At 37.8% G+C, this 17,185-nt stretch overlaps 1 protein-coding gene across 3 annotated transcripts in view; it reads right to left on the minus strand.

The window, feature by feature from the left end:
- LOC106881028 (ubiquitin conjugation factor E4 B) overlaps positions 1-17,185 on the minus strand; it is a 79,234-nt gene that overhangs the window by 24,382 nt on the left and 37,667 nt on the right. Inside the window, exons 3-13 of one of the 3 annotated variants that reach the window (XM_052972224.1) lie at positions 16,897-17,019; positions 13,626-13,707; positions 12,381-12,465; positions 10,576-10,711; positions 10,029-10,176; positions 8,939-9,083; positions 6,611-6,711; positions 5,015-5,126; positions 3,768-3,908; positions 2,261-2,377; positions 973-1,071 (exon numbers count right to left, since the gene is read on the minus strand). In XM_052972224.1, coding sequence (XP_052828184.1) covers positions 973-1,071; positions 2,261-2,377; positions 3,768-3,908; positions 5,015-5,126; positions 6,611-6,711; positions 8,939-9,083; positions 10,029-10,176; positions 10,576-10,711; positions 12,381-12,465; positions 13,626-13,707; positions 16,897-17,019 — 1,289 coding nt within the window. The remainder of the gene's footprint in view (positions 1-972; positions 1,072-2,260; positions 2,378-3,767; positions 3,909-5,014; positions 5,127-6,610; positions 6,712-8,938; positions 9,084-10,028; positions 10,177-10,575; positions 10,712-12,380; positions 12,466-13,625; positions 13,708-16,896; positions 17,020-17,185) is intronic. The other 2 variants (XM_052972225.1, XM_014931214.2) reach the window with 2 other exon arrangements.

Below are 17,185 nucleotides of genomic sequence, written 5' to 3' on the forward strand. Positions count from 1 at the left end.
TTGTGCACCTGAGGAAAGTACAAAGAATGTTGTCTACCAAGAGGCACTCTAATGATAACAATGGCAACTTCAACTGCTCTAATTTCAACTCCGCAATTTTTTCATCGTCCTGTCAGCCCACGTAAGTCCAGTCTTGCTTTGCTCTCCTTACTAACTCACCATGACATTCTTTTTTTTCTACCAAGATCCGTCACCCAAACACCACTTCGTATCCACTTCTTCCTCTTTTTAATGTCTTCGTTTCTCTCTTCGCATCGCTCTCTGCCCGGGTGAAACGGGCTTAGCTGCTAGTTATCAATAAATCTGAAGCAATATTCTTCAATATATTGGACCAAGTGAAACAGGAACCACTGAAGATTTGTACTTCATGTAGGGATTCAAGGAAGAAACACCTTAAGTGCTTTCCTACATGTTAACATCACCCTTCTCAGCTACAATGTTGTACCTCCCCATGTCTTTACGAGGTTGCTTGACCTGCTAGAAATATAAATCAATTGTCCCTCAAATCCAACCATACAGATAATGGAAGCCACGATATGCAAGACTTAAAAGAAGGACGATGTGGTGTTGTAGCTGTAATACTTTTGACCACAGGTCTATTCAGTCGAAGTTAATTTGGTGTTAAACAACAACAGAGAACAGATTTATACACAAAGCACTGGTTGGTACAAGACTATAGTTCAAGGTGGCCTTCAATGGGACTGAACCCAAAACCACATTGTTGAGAAGCAAACTTCTTTAACCACCCAACCATACCTGCACCTAGTAACAAAAAAAGTTATTTATTTTACAGAATCCATCCAAATTCTGGATTCTTTCCGAAACTGAGTGAATATGGGGTGAGAACAAATTACATAATATGATCTTAGATACACTATGTCTAAATAAAAGCTAGGAGGTAATGGCTTGAACACCATTCAATCTGAGCTGGCCAAAGGTTAAATAAACAGTGACAACAGGTGACCCACTTACCCGAGCATATTCAAGACCATGTTGCAGAGTTTGGAATATGAGTCTTGCATTGTCTGGTGTTAATAAATGGTTAGAGAAATATTTCTCAACAACTTTCACCTGAAACAAGAAGATCAAAACACTAAGAAATATTTAAAAAAAAGGTAATGCAGGCACATGGATAAATTCACTTATTTATTAGAATATAATGAATCTCATTAGTATGCTTACACAGGCTAACGTTATTTAATTATGGGACTTATCAATTAATTTAAGATAATAACTATTTGTAATAATTAGTTCCAATGAAAGTAGCTATGCTTTAATTATTTATTTATATATATATTTATATGTATCTGAGAGTTGAATAAAACAAAAAATTTAGGTTATTTTCTAATTATAACAATTACATATCTTTACATATGTTTCACTAGTGATTGCTTGTATGTTGTGCAGTAATCATTACGTAGATGCTTGCATTGAAACACCAGTTCTTCAGAAAAAAATAGTAATTCAATCCATTGTTATTTATCAACTTCAGTTGGTTGACATATGAGTCGTATCTATAATAATAATTTGATCATTTTTAAGATTACATTGTAATATATTACCTTAAAAAAAAGAAGAAAATTAATAGAATAGATTAATTCTAAAATAAAAGATTATTATAAGTCATGCAATTTTGAATGAAGAAGTTATCTGAATATAATATTTAGAAGTTTGATGAATTGATAGCAATAAAAAAAGGAAATTATCTTCTACTTATTTCAGTCATTAGACTGCAGTCATTAGACTGCAGTCATGCTGGGGCATCGCCTTGAAGGATTTTTTATCAAACAAATTGACCCCAGTGTTTGTTAAACCAGATACTTATTTTGTCAGTTTCTGCTTTTAAACTACTAAGTTACAGGAATATAAACAAAACAACACTGGTTGTCAAGTAGTTGTGGAGAGACAAACAGACACACATTCATATATAGGATTTCACAGTTTCTGTCTACCAAATTATCTCACAAGACATTGGTTGGCCAAGTTTATAGTAGATGACACTTGCCCAAGGTACCATACAGTGGGACTCAACTGACAATCACATGATTGCAAGGCAAAATCCTTAAGCACATAGCCATGCCTGTACGTATACGAGAATTAAATTTGTACAAATTTAAAACAGCACCAGGACTTCGTAATATAATGATCCTGCAATACAAAACTAATTAAAGAATAGCAAGAATAAGAAATAGGTTTTTCTTTTTCTTTTATGTTTAATTCCTGAAATCAGAAATAAATAATAGAAATATTTCCAACTAACATTATCACCAACAAAAACAGAGAGTGAGAGAAATGGTCCAAGTAAAGTAAGTTTCTCCATTTCCAGTCCTGTGGTCTTTCTCATTACTTTTGGTAACCAGTTGGATTGGGACACCATCTAATGAGACAAAAGAGAAACAAAAACAATATATTTAAAATAAATATTCATTGAGATAATCTATTGAGTTTATCTGAAATTTCTACTGTTAAACCATATAGGTTAAACCTTTTTGTTACCAACCAGCCTGAGACTACCCTGGATTCTATGACCCAAACTTGCTGTTTTAAAGAGATATGGATTAAAACCTTCCATCAAAATTTCATATCATTTTATGTTCCAAACACCAGTTTAATGACAAAGATATTTTACTAAATTCTTCACTATTTTAAAAATTAACTGAAACAAAAGCAGTTTATTTCAACAGAAATCTAGTAACAAAAGGGTCGAGGTAGTGAAGTGATAGTCATTAGAGCTTGAAATAGAATATCTTTGTTCTGATATTCAGCGCTTTGAGTTCAAATCTCACTAAAGTCAACTGTGCTTTTCATCCTTTCAAGGTTGATTAAAAATGAATTTTAGAAAAAGATACAAATCCAGGGCAGAACTGTAAAAACATCAAACCAGATGCCTTGCAGTATTTGTTGCTACACTTTACTTCTGAGTTCAAATCCTTGTATGGTTACTTGGATGGTAGACTTAATCTAACACCTGATTTAACAACACCACTTGGCATTTTTAGTGCCTTTAGCAGCAGAGTTCACCTTGCTGCAATCATTCTGACCAGGTCTTCGGTCAAATGATACCTTTCTGTCTTCTCTCCCATTTACTTTAGAGGTGTTGTGATGGGACATGGGCATTGCCCTCCTTACTGACTAAAAATATTTTTTTTAAATAGCCTCATCTACAACTACCAGGTGATGCCAAGACAAAGAGAGACAAACATACACCCACACATATATAAACTGGCATTCCATTGATTACGACCATTGATGAATGGAACAGCCTGCTCACGAAATTGACATGCAAGTGGCTGAGCACTCCACAGATACACGTACCCTTAACGGAGTTCTCAGGGAGATTCAGTGTGACACAGAATGTGACAAGGCTGGCCCTCTTGAATTACAGGTACAACTCATTTTTGCTAGCTGAGTGGACTGGAGCAACATGAAATAAACTGTCTTGCTCAAGGACACAACACGCCCCCAGGTATCGAACTCATGACCTTATAATCATGAACCAAACACCCTAACCATGAAGCCACACACCCTCACCATACACACACACACACACACACACACACAATGGGCTTCTTTTAGTTTCCATCACCAAATCCACACATAAGGTATTGGCTGCCAAGGGTCATGGCAGAAGACACTTGCCCAAGGTGCCACGCAGTGGGACTGAACTTGGAACCATGTGGTTGAGAAGCAAACTTTTTTAACCACACCAATACATTTAAACATTGTCTACCACAAATTAAAGAGTTTAAAAGGAACCTGTAACTTACCAATGAACAAATAGGTCGACAGTTGTCCCATTTAATTTCACAGAGTTCTGAGAGAACAGATAATGGTTCCTTGTAGTCATCAGTGTCCAAAGACTGGCATGATATCAATTGGCTAAGACGGTGAATGATAGGCACAAAAATCTACAAATGGAAATAGTTTTTCATTAGCATCAAGAGAAATGGATTTTTCAGGAAAAATATGGAAAGGTTAATATGATAACTGTAAACTAATTATTAAAATTATGTTAATTAACAACAAGATTTATATTGTATGCACACACACACCACCTATGCTGGTGGCATGTAATAAGCACCATTCAAGCGTGGGTCGATGCCAGTCCTACTTGACTGGCTCCCTGTACTGGTGGGACGTAAAAAGCACCATGCGAACATGGTCAATGCCAGTTCCGCCTGACTGGTTCCCATGCCAGTGACATGTAAAAAAGCACCATCCAAACATGGTCGATACCAGTGCCGCCTGACTGGCTCTCATGCTGGTGGCATGTAAAAAGCACCCACTATACTCTCGGAGTGGTTGGCATTAGGAAGGGCATCCAACTGTAGAAACCTTGCCAGATCTGTTTGGATCTTAGTGCGGCCTACTGGCTTGCCAATCCTCAATCAAACCGTCCAACCCATGCCAGCATGGAAAGCAGACGTTAAATGATGATGATGATCACACACACACACACACACACACACACACACACACAGAAATATAAACATGTAGGTGGAGAGAGAAGACCAGTATTATATTAGTTTCAAACTCGTTTCATTTATTGAACTGTGACCATACTGGAGCACAGCTTTGAATGGTTTTAGTGGCTTATATCAAGTGCAGTATTTATTTTTTTAAAGCCTCGTACTTGATATATATCTATTTCTTGAGCTGCTAAGTCACAGGACTTGGTAACACAGTCACAAAGACAGAGACAGGCAAATACACACATGCAATAGGTTTCTTTCAATTTCCATCTAACAAATGCACTCATAAGGCTTTAATCAACCCAGGGCTAGAGTAGATGCTTGCCCAAGATACCATACAGTGAGATTGAACCCAAGACCACATGGTTGCAAGGGAAGCTTCTTAACTACACAGCCACATTGATATTTCATGTAAAATACCCATCACATGTGAAAACAGACAACTGAATCGAAGAAGCAGAACAACAGAGAAATCAAACAACATGAAGTAAGACATTGGGTGTTGGAATCAACACAGAAAAAACAAACAAGAGGAACATTACCTTGTTCAGACTTTCTCTGTCAGGTAAAGTTGAGACAAGAAGTGAGAGGAATCCTCTGGGCAGATTGTGGGAAAGCAAATATGGCAGTAAAAACAAAGAAGCAGTTTCAGATCTAAGGGAAAGAAAATAAAGAAAAACTGTCATTTAATCAGGATTATAACTTTTGGGGCTTTTTTGATTCGTTTTCATCTTTTAGTCAGGAAGGAAGGTCATGCCATAACTCTACAGAGAGACCCCAAGGGTGATGGAAAGGAGAAAGGGAATAAAATATTCTCAAACCAGAGACATAACACGAACACTGGTAAAGGTGCCCGTGGTACCACCAGTGAAGGTGCCCATGGCACCGCTGGTAAACGTGCCCGTGGTGCCACTGGTAAACGTGCCCGTGATGCCACTGGTAAACATGCCCAATGTGCCACCGGTAAACATGCCTAGTGTGCCGCCGGTAAACGTGCCCAGTGTGCCACCGGTAAACATGCCTAGTGTGCCGCCGGTAAACGTGCCCAGTGTGCCACCGGTAAACATGCCTAGTGTGCCGCCGGTAAACGTGCCCAGTGTGCCACCGGTAAACATGCCTAGTGTGCCGCCGGTAAACGTGCCCAGTGTGCCACCGGTAAACATGCCCTGTGTGCCGCCGGTAAACGTGCCCAGTGTGCCGCCAGTAAAAATGCCCATTGTGCCACCAGTAGAGGTGCACATTGTGCCACTGCTAAAGATGCCCAAAGTGCTAGTGCTGGTGTTAAACCAGGTGACACGTTAAGTCTAGCATTCATATAGATCATGATGAGATTGGAACTCAGAATGCAAAGAGTCAGAACAAATACTGCAAAGCAATTACATTCTTTTTTTTTTCCTTTTAATCAATCCCAAAAGATGAAAGGCAAAGTTAACCTTGGTGGGATTTGAACTTGGAGCTTAGCGAGTTGGAACAAATACCACAAGGCATTCTGTCCACTGCTCTAACTACTCTGCCAATACATCATGTAATAATCCTCATGATTCAGACAGAGTTAGTTGAGACAGACTTTTCTACGGCCAGATGCCTTTCCTGGCACCAACCCTCACCTGTTTCCAAAGCAAGGTAAAATTTCCTTGCGGCTGAACATGTTTTTCATGGAAGCTTGGAAATGATTAACATTGTTTGTATGATGCTCATTTACAACCATCAAATGATGTTTAGAGAAGGGCACATACATGACAGGCTTCTTTCAGTTTCCATCTACCAAATTCATTCACAAGGCTTTGGTCAACTCAGAGTTATACTAGACAACACTTGCCCAAAGTGCCACACAGTGGGATTGAACCAAACACCACACAGTTGGGAAGCTAGCTTCTCAACCACACAGCCACACCTAATGTATTTAAATAACCCGCTCTGTAGTTACACAATTTCATTCAGTATTATCTGGGGTTGAAATAAACCTTAATACTGCTCCATAGCAGTTATGTTTTTATCAACAAGCAAAATCTAAAATAAACACACACACACACAAATATGAAACATAAATTTCAGAAAGTTTAGGGTGCTTCTGATAACACTGACAATTTGAAGCAAGCTACTACAAAAGAATAAGAGCTGCTTTAATAAAAACTTACCTATTTTCAAATAGAGTTCCTTGCAGTACAAGAGCCGTGTGATGAACACAAGATAGTCTAGCAATTGACAATACATTATTCAAAGGAGGAATACTAGATTTCTACAAAAGAGAAATTCATTTAAAATTATAAAATAGTTTACTAACCATCACAATAAACTCAAAATAAGACAGGCTGTAGCTATTCTAACATTCATACAGGATATAGCTGGACTATGTTAACTCTTTAGCACTTAATTTACTCTGTCAAATATAATGCTTATTTTTTCACAGTTTTGAATTAATTATGCATTATCTCATGGCTTTGAGATTTCAGTGATGTGATCAGATCGGAGCCTGGTGCAGCCTTCTGGCTTGCCAGTCCTCAGTCAAACTGCCCAACCCATTTCTGGCTTGCCAGTCCTTAGTCAAACTGCCCAACCCACACCAGCATGGAAAGCAGACGTTAAACAACAATGATGACGATGTGATTGTTTATTACAGAATAACATTGTAGAGTAGGTTTGAGAGGCAGTATGTAAACATTTTGAACATGAACAAGTAGAATATATGGGTTGGATATGGCCAGTTCAAATGCTAAAGGGCTAAACACTATGAGAAGCAAATTCAAAGTTGACATGCAATCCTTAAAATCAATATATCTCTTTGAAATGTTTCTTATGACTGTGGTCCATGCAGCTGCCCTTATATGGTTGCTAAAGCTGCCAGAAATAGCAGCCAGATCTCTTGCCCTCTTTCAAATCAGAAAGGAAAGTCAACCCCATGATTGCCCAAGAGTGAAAAATAGAGAATTAAACAAACATGGATATTCAGGAAAATATGAATCTGGAACAAAAATAGGACTTGTGCAAAGAAATACAGAGGAGACAAGAAGTGGCTATGGGAAGAGGCAGTGCCAGAAGACATTTGGTACCAAAGTAGGATTGAAGATTCATCAAGGCAACAAGTGTAAGAAGAAGTCAAGGCAACATAAGTCATTTAACTGTCAAAGAGAAGCAAGTCCTCCCAGGGATCAAACCACAGTGGATCGATAAATGTTCCAGCTGAAGATCCTTCCAAGCAAAAATCATGAGGTCAAGATGCCTTTTTGCTAGAAGAAATAAATGAAGAAAGCAAAGGTTTTGAGGTCAGCTGCAAATGAGAAGGCCAGTTCCAAAACTTTTGAGGATCAAATGCCTGCAAAAAAAATCTAAAAGAGAACTGAAGATCAAATGCCGGTGGTTAGCTACTAGACAGTCAATCCAATAAGCAGAGACTCACATCAGTTAAGTGGGGCCAGTGCATTGTAAAACCATTGAGAGGATGGCTTCAAAATGGTAAGCATTCTCTCCTAATGACCCCTAAAAACCTACTGGCATTTGGTGCACAGAAGATTAAATTGGAAACACTTGCAGAAGCAAGCTGTTGCCAAACACATTAGATCCGATAGAAAAGTTGATCTCAGCTGGAATATCTTTGTCATTAGATCTATTCAATTGGAGCTGACCGAATCACAATACTTCCAATCACAATGAGGAGTACTTAAAAATTAAGTTATTCTTTCTATACAAATAGCTTCAAAACACAAGATTTTATGTACTTTTTGGCATTATAAATCAATGTACTATATAGTATAGACATGTAAACATTGAAATATCATTACTATCTTTACAAATCCTGCTGCATTTCACATGGAACTTTTAGTCCTCTAAACTTTTTCTAGGTGTATAAGTTGACTTAGCTTTTTTTTTTTTCTTTTTTTTGTTGTAAATTTTCGCCTGAAAAATTCGACTTGTATCCCAGAAAATACGGTATTTAACTCTGAAATATTTCATGATTTTTGCTACCTTTCAAACAGACAAGATCCAAATTCTAAGATGCTTTAATTGCCACAAAGATCAAAGAGTCAAATTACTATTTTCACCCAATAACTATATTAAAACAGTATCATTTGATACTCATTAACAAAACCAATAAATTTATTCCACTTAACTCCCTTCAAATCTTTAACTGAAATCTTTAAGCAAGTTTCTCATTAACAATATAACATTAAGTTTAACCCTTCAGCATTCAGATTACTCTATCAAATGTAACGCTTATCATTTCACACTGTTTTGAATTAATCATGCATTATCTTGTAACTGAGATTTTTATGTTGTGACAGCTTATATTTAGAATGACATTGCAGGGTAAGTGTGAGAGGCAAGATCTGGAAGACTTTAACATAAAACAAGGCAGAATATTTGAGCAAGATATAATCAGTTTAAATGCTGAAGGATTAACCATGAGAAATGCTAAGAAATATTAACAGACTCAATTTAAAAGATGGAAAAACACAACATTGACTTACTTTGGGGCTAGTTCTTTCTTCAAAAGCTACTCTCTCATAACAATCAAGTAAATAGTTAATAAGTTCCACTTCTTTTCTTTTCTGAGGTTGTATTTTGGATGTGAATTTACGTTCTTCATGTTCAGGTGACATTAGTGGACTTATACTGAAAGAATAAAAGAATAATGGCCAGAGTAATTTCACAATCAAAACAATCTTCACATAATTACAACATATGTTTCAATATGTACCATACTCTATTGTGGCATTCCAATGAAGACCATCCCTTCCGTTTTGTGTGTTTGCTTATTTTTTTCAGTCAATGTATTTAGGACTACTTTTACTAGGGATTATATTATACCATCTTTCTCATATGGTACACAAGGTAATGAGGGTAATTTGGCTGCTATTTCTGACAAGTTGAGTCACCAGGTAAAGCCTCTCTCATTGGGTTTGTTTCTTGACTGGATATGAGGGCAACAGTGTAAAACAAGAGTGTTTTATAGCTGGGTGCACTACTTCTCGGCACCAATGTGAATGAGTAAGTGAGTGAGCAAGAGTGAGTGAGTGAGTGTGCATGCACACACACACATGTATTAGTCACCTTGCCTTGATGTCATGTGGCACTTGTAAATGAAGGTCACCATCATACAAGTGTTGTTGGTGGAAGATTTTAATTCAGAACTTTTGAAAACAAGACATTTGTACTACAGAGCCAGAGTTGGTTTCAGCCAGGTTGGTATCAAAAGGGTTAAACAAAAAACTATTATTCTTTTCTACTCTAGGTACAAGGCCCAAAATTTGTGGGGAGGTGGCCAGTTGATTAGATCAACCCCAGTACGTAACTGGTACTTAATCTATTGACTCCGAAAGGATGGAAAACAAAGCCAACCTCAGTGGAATTTGAACTCAGAATGTAAAGACAGACGAAAAATGATGATTATTATTATTACAACTTTACTCCCAAAATTTGCTAAAGATATCTTTCTTCATTTACTAACATGCAACAATTCAACTCACCTCACCTCTACTTTTAGTGACTCAGGAAAGAGTTGGAAGTACAGACCTCAGTACTAATTTTACTTTGTGTGACAGAGCCAGTGGTACTTACCTACAAGGACTAGAACTATAACTTCGGACTGGAGATACACCATCCACAGCAGTTTTTAAGGAGTCGATCAGATTTTCTGGACTTGAGTAAATGAGGTGAAGAGTTTCCATGACAATCTGATTGATAATTTCTTTGTAATCTTTCTCTTCTGCAAGAAATAAAAATAATGTGAAAATTAGACCATGGGAAAATGAGCAATTCAAACAGATTGACTACCCACCTCTTTGACCCCCACTAGATGCAGATCCCTCTGCAGGAAACTGCTCTGCCTCCCTCTCTCATAGTAATTCCCCTCATCCCCTAGCACAAAGCTAACCCACATCTCCACCTCCTCCAGTGGTGCTGTTGTGCATTCCAGCAGTGTGAAAAACCAAAAATGTCTGAATGTGTGCATGTGTGTGTGTTTGAAATCATGGCTAGTTATTGGTATACAAACTCTCCATGAAATTACTGATTCTAGCTTTGTTATCTTCACACATGAGCATGCACATTAAAATGATGATGAACATACGAACAACAATAACTTTTAATATTAATGAGCTCTTACTTTCATTGAAAGCTTCAGCAAGACAAGGTATATGCAATGTCCCAGGATCTCTCTGTTCCCGCCAGGAGACAAGAAATATTCTGATTATGGAGTTCAAGACTTGTGTTTCTGTAGCTTCTGAACCAATGCTAGCATCCTAGAAAAAAAAATGGTAAAAAAAAATGGTAAAAAAAAATGCTTTTTAAACAATTTAAAAACAATTTAAAAAATCCTTAAACAATTTAAAACAAGAAAACAAATCAGGGTAGATAAGGAAGACGAAGCGCAAGGGTCATTAAAACTCAGGAAAAGTTAGAGATTACCCTTTAGATATAATAAACCCATCTCTCCAACCATGTTCACTCACTATATTCCCCACCCCTTCCAGCGACCAGTCTCCTTTCATAATCTCACATACTTACCTACCCACTTGTCCTATCCAGTCCTCTCTACCAATTCACTTAAAGATACCACCTTGTAACTTGAGGGTACACCCTAAACACCGCCTTGTAACTTGAGGGTACACCCTAAACACCGCCTTGTAACTTGAGGGTACACCCTAAACACTGCCTTGTAACTTGAGGGTACACCCTAAACACTGCCTTGTAACTTGAGGGTACATCCTAAACACTGCCTTGTAACTTGAGGGTACACCCTAAACACTGCCTTGTAACTTGAGGGTACATCCTAAACACTGCTTTGTAACATGAGGGTACACCCTAAACACTGCCTTGTAACATGAGGGTACATCCTAAACACTGCCTTGTAACATGAGGGTACATCCTAAACACTGCCTTGTAACTTGAGAGCACATCCTGATACACCTTCAGCATTCCTGCACCTCTTTCTCCAACTAAGGTATCTCCTCTACAGCAAGACACCCATTTCAATCCCTATATCATACTCTAACCTCTCATCACAAGCAGAAAGCCACCTCCCCAAATACTACTACTCCTGCTGTTGAGGGGTCTTGCCTTGCAAGTCACTTGGTAGCCTCACCGGTGCTGGTGCCACACAAAAAGAGGTTGGCATTAGGAAGGGCATCCAATTGTAGACACCATGCCAAAGCAGACAGTAGAGCTTAGCACAGTCATCTGGCTCACCAGCTGCTTTACAAACGTCCAACCCATGCCAGCATGGAAAACATACATTAGATGATGATGCTGATAAGATATAGTGCAGTCCTATCCAAATGATGCCAGTGTAAACTTAAAAGACCAGCCAATTCATGTCCTTTTAACATTTTTATAAAAATACTCATAAGACAGGCACAAGGTCACAGATGCAGGGAAATGGTTGACCGACACTTTCTTTTATTGAATCTCAAAGGCTGGTAGGCAGGCATAGTTGACTTCAAAGGAATTTGAACTCAGAACAAAGGCACAGGAATACTGATGAGGTGCTTTAATTCATCTTTCTCACTGAACTCGTCCTGCCGCAGCAACCATTACTCACCAACTGCCACCGATACTTGTCCAACCATTCAGTCCTCTGCAACCCACCATTGACACACACCAATCGATACTGAAGAAAGGACTTAATATTCATTGCCAGTTAAGAGAGACAGACAGAGATAGAGAGAGGGGAGACAGAGACAGAGATAGAGACAGGGAGAGGGGGAGAAAAAAAGAGACAGACAGGAGGAAGAGGATGTAGAGGAGAGAGGAAGAAACAGAGAAGGGAGAGAGAGAGAAAGGAGGAGGAAGAAAGGAGAAAAGAGAGAATGACAGACAGACAGACAGACAAGTCAATCAAGAGAGAGAAGGATAGAATGAGAGAGACACACGCAGACAAGAGAGAGAGAGAGAGGGAGAATATCAACTTACACGTTTTCTTTTATGTTCAATCCTATCACTGTCGTCAACTTCCATTGTTTCAATACCAGAATCAACATCAACCTGAGAATGATTACTGAAACACAAAGAAAGGCAGGCAAAGGTGAAGCCTTAGATTATTGCATACACCAGAATAGATCAGATTTCACCAGGACTTCCAAAGTATTCCAGCTTCATTTGTGGTGTCAGAATAGTTTGGCTAATTGACCTGCTAACCTACAGGTCAGAAAGCTTTGGATTGTGTTCATTTGTGGAATGGTTTAACGACAGGCTACCAGACAGACAGCTCACCAAAGGTTACCATGCAGTTAAGGACAAGAGTGGTACTGGGCAGCTACGGACAGTAGCAGCACCGGGCAACTACAGATAGCTGCAGTACCAGGCAGCTAAGGACAGTGGCAGTACCAGACCAGCTATGGATGGTGGCACTACCAAACAGCAGGTACTAAATAGATACAAACAACATGCACAAGTTACATTATTTACATTTGATGGATATTTGTCCTCATCTTGTTTGCTGTTAACACAATATTTCGGCTGATATACCCTCCAGCCTTCATCAGGTGTCTTGGAGAAATTTCAAGTCTGGTTCTCATTCCTAAGGTATTTTTTGATGTTGTTGTTGTTATTAATATTATTATTATTCAGGTCACTGCCTGGAATCGAACTCGGAATCTTGGGGTTAGTAGCCTGTGCTCTTAACCACTACGCCATATGCCCATCAACAACATCGAAAAATACCTTAGGAATAAAAACCCAGGTTCGAAATTTCCCCAAGACATCTGATGAAGGCTAACAACAAACAAGATGAGAACAAATATCCGTCAAATGTAAATAATGTTATTAATGTACATAATTCCTCATCTCTTAAATATAGAACTGAACTTCTGGGAAGAATTCCATTTACACCATTCTAACTAAGGAGAGATTTAAATCTCAGCTCTTCAATAGAGACAAATTCCTGTCCTGAAGAGCTACGGACAGAATAAGGCTGCTTTTACTATGCAATAACTCTAAAGCCAGCCATTTATATGTGGTGTCATTGTATCAATAATTTAATATTTTTGAAGATATTCATGTCAAAAATGGTCAGATTGGAAAGGCTTCATTCAGTAAGTACAAAAATACTATTAGTGCTTCAGTGTTAGAAAAATTCAATTATTTTGTTGCAAAAAAAAAAAAAAAAGTGCAATTATCATGTAATAGAAGTGCAGTAGTAACAGGAAAGTAACTCACTTTTTCTCAGCAGCATACTCTGAATCAGTGTCCATTTGGTGTTGTTGTTGCTGTGCATCAGAACTGATAGATTCTACACAAGCTGTGGAAGAGGAGGAGGAGAATAATAATAATAATAATAATAATGGTTTCAAATTTTGCCACAAGGGCAGCAATTTGGGGAGAGGGGCGAGTCGATTACATCGACCCTGGTGTTCAACTGGTACTTATTTTATCAACTCTGAAAGAATGAAAGTTAGTCAACCTCGGCGGAATTTGAACTCAGAACATAGCAACAGGTGAACTACCACTAAGCATTTCATCCAGTGCACTAACGATTTTGCCAGCTCACCACCTTAATAATAATAATAATAATAAATAACAATAATAACAGTTTCAAATTTTTGGCACAAGACCAGCAATTTTTGAGAAGGAGAGTAAGTTGATTACATCAACCCCAGTGCTCAAAATGACACTTATTTTATTGAGCCCCACCCACAAGGCAAAGTCAACCTCGATGGACTTTGAACTCAAAAAGTATGATCAGAAAAAAATGCTGCTAAGCAGTTTGTCTGGTGTGCTAACAATTTGGCCAGTTCACTGTCTTAATAATAATAATAATCCTTTCTACTATAGGCATAAGGCCTGAAATTTTGGAGAAGGGACTAATCAATTATATTGATGCCAGTATTCAACTGGTGGTTATTTTATTGACCCTGAAAGAATGAAAGGCAAAGTTGACCTCAGTGGCATTTGAGCTCAGAATGTAAAGCAGAAATACTACAAAGCATTTTATCAAACATGCTAAGAATTCTGCCAGCTCAACACACACACACACACACACAGAGTGGAACTTCAATTTATGAATTTGTTCCTGAAGGCACTAGAGTAGTGGGGAGGGGGTCCACCCTGGGCGGTACTTTTAAAGGGGTGGAACTTTTGGGTCTACTGTAGGTAATATGTGCTTTTTGTAAGGTCTAAGGGCAGCAAACAGAAGGGCCGCACCAGACAGCACACACTCTAGCTACGCTAGTGCCTGAAGGCCATTCATCACCCAAATTGTTCATAAACTGGAACTATTTTTCCCAGAGGAAATTCAAGAGAAAGCACAGCAAATTCAAGCAGGGATGTACACTGAGCGAAAACTAGACACCAACTGATGCTCTCCTCCCACTGATACTCGTAGCTCGTTACAGCTTGTGTATTCATTACTTAAGACATCCTTCATCACCCGAGACATTTTACGTCCGAAAATTGTTCATAAACTGATTTGCTCATGATGAGAGACATTCATAAACCAAGGTTCCACAGAATGTGTGTGTGTGTGTGTGTGTGTGTGTGTGTGTGTGTGTGTGTGTGTGCGTGCGTGCGTGCGTGCGCATATCACAACTTACGTCGATAATGCTGTGTAACAAAATTTTCATTTATTTTTTGTTTGTCTTTGGTCTGTAAGTGTTATTTCCTATTTGCTTCTATCTAGAAATCAAAGGAAATGACTACTATTCCCTTCGAACTTTGCTTTTGTCACCTGGACATCGATGTTTCCAAACTGACCTATTTTCCATTACATTTCAGACAGATTCAGTGCTAAGTTGCTGAAGCAGAAATATCGTTATAGCATATACGCTGCTCAATACCACAGATTTGCTTGTCAGTTGCTTGACCTTAACCACTTACCCATGTCCCTTAGTGGCTGACAATATGTGCATCTCTGATCATGAACAGGAGAGCATCAAAGCCACGTGTTAAGAAGGATTGTTTGGGGTTTCAATAAATGTAACAAAAGCAAAGTTTGAAGGAAATATTAGTTGTTACCCAAAGAAAAAATCATGTTACACAATGTAAATGGTGCCAAGACATGCTGCTTGACTCAAAAGAAACAGAATAAAATGGAGAAACATTTAAAAAAATTTATCAACGCATATCTGTTTTAATAACTGGTTTATACATATTTCCATTTGATTTTCGTCTTTAGTGTTGGTCTTTAAGTGTTTGTGTTTAAAAAAAAATTTATGCTTTCAAATGTTTGCTGAAACCAAAATGAAGTGAGATAATCAGCTGAAGCTGAGGTTTCTGTTTTTACTACTCTTTAAAAAAAAAAAAACAGCATAAAATCAAAAAAGATGTAACTTGAAATGACGTAAGTTAAGCTATGCCAAAGTGTGTGTGTGTGTGTGTGTGTGTGTGTGTGTGTGTGTGTGTGTGTGTGTGCGTGTGTGTGTGCGTGTGTGTGTGCGTGTGTGTGTGCGTGTGTGTGTGCGTGTGTGTGTGGTGATAAAGTAGTGGCAACCTAAAAAGATTTTGGTACAGGAAGTTAGTAAGCATCAAGCATGTAGTACATGGCTTGTATAGGTGACAAAAAGCAGATTATACATGATCAACAAAGTTTATTAACCAGCATGTTATAAACTCTGTCCCATATTGAAACAGATGGAAATTTCAAGAAGATGACTGCCACTGTACAACTCTCGGTTTAGCAGCAAAAATTGCTAATTATGTGAATATAAGTTGAAGAATGTAAGTACTAGAAGAGGTAAATCATGACTACATATGTTTCCAAGTTAATTTTAACGTCTTATGTAACATAAAAATATCATTTAGCTTTTCTTCAACTCTACTTATCAACGATTGTTTGTATCAACTACTGTTAATTAAATGTGAAGAAAAGCTAAATGATATTTTTGTGTGTTACATAAGCTATGCTAAGTTTAGCATTGAAACATATGTAGTTTTGATTTACCTCTTTTATTGCTTACACACTTTGATATATAAAACATACATACACAGACACATATACATTCATATACATAAATGTACATAAACAGGAAGACCTTGATATATGCAAGTTTAAACTCACAAATTATTTATTGCTTTTCAATATCCTCCAAGAGTAAAATTTCACATGCATGTCATTTAACATGTGGAACCGAAGGCTGTTGTGTGTGATTAGATGAGGAGAAGGGGGAGGAAAACGAGAATAATGGTGAGGTTAGGGAGGAGGAAAGAGAAAAGTAATTGGTGTTTTATTTAGCTTAGACTAAATACGAGAGAAAAAAGTTAATTTGAATTAAAAATTTTTAAATTGCCATCACACACCAAGTGTAATGTATTAGATGCAGTCATTAGCTTTGTGGTTATGATCTCAGCTACTACGTTATTTATTCAAGGATATACCTTACTGATCTCACTCAACCCCTGCCCTCAAGACAAGCTGAAATATACTGAGAGGTTAGTAAGATATTCTTTACCTTTGGGTTTTGATTTAACTAAAGCTTAGTAATATATTCCTTACCTTTTGTTTTTGATTTAACATATTTTCTCTTGCCTTTTCTCTCCATCTTTCTCTTGTTCCCTGACTCTCTCTTAAGATCCGTTTCCATTCGACATCTTTTCAACAGAGCATAACTTTTGTTGTTTATGACACACACAGTAATAAAAGAACAAAGAATGTCAGCAATGAAGCAAAGTTAGAGGGTAGTACTCACTTGGGTACTTGGTGCCACTGGTGACATTCTGCCTCATTACAGAGTTTATCATAAACTATAAAAGTCACGGAAGTGAAAGAAAAAAAAATTTCTTTT

This window comes from Octopus bimaculoides, chromosome 12, assembly GCF_001194135.2.
Source record: "Octopus bimaculoides isolate UCB-OBI-ISO-001 chromosome 12, ASM119413v2, whole genome shotgun sequence".
Classification (NCBI taxonomy): domain Eukaryota; kingdom Metazoa; phylum Mollusca; class Cephalopoda; order Octopoda; family Octopodidae; genus Octopus; species Octopus bimaculoides.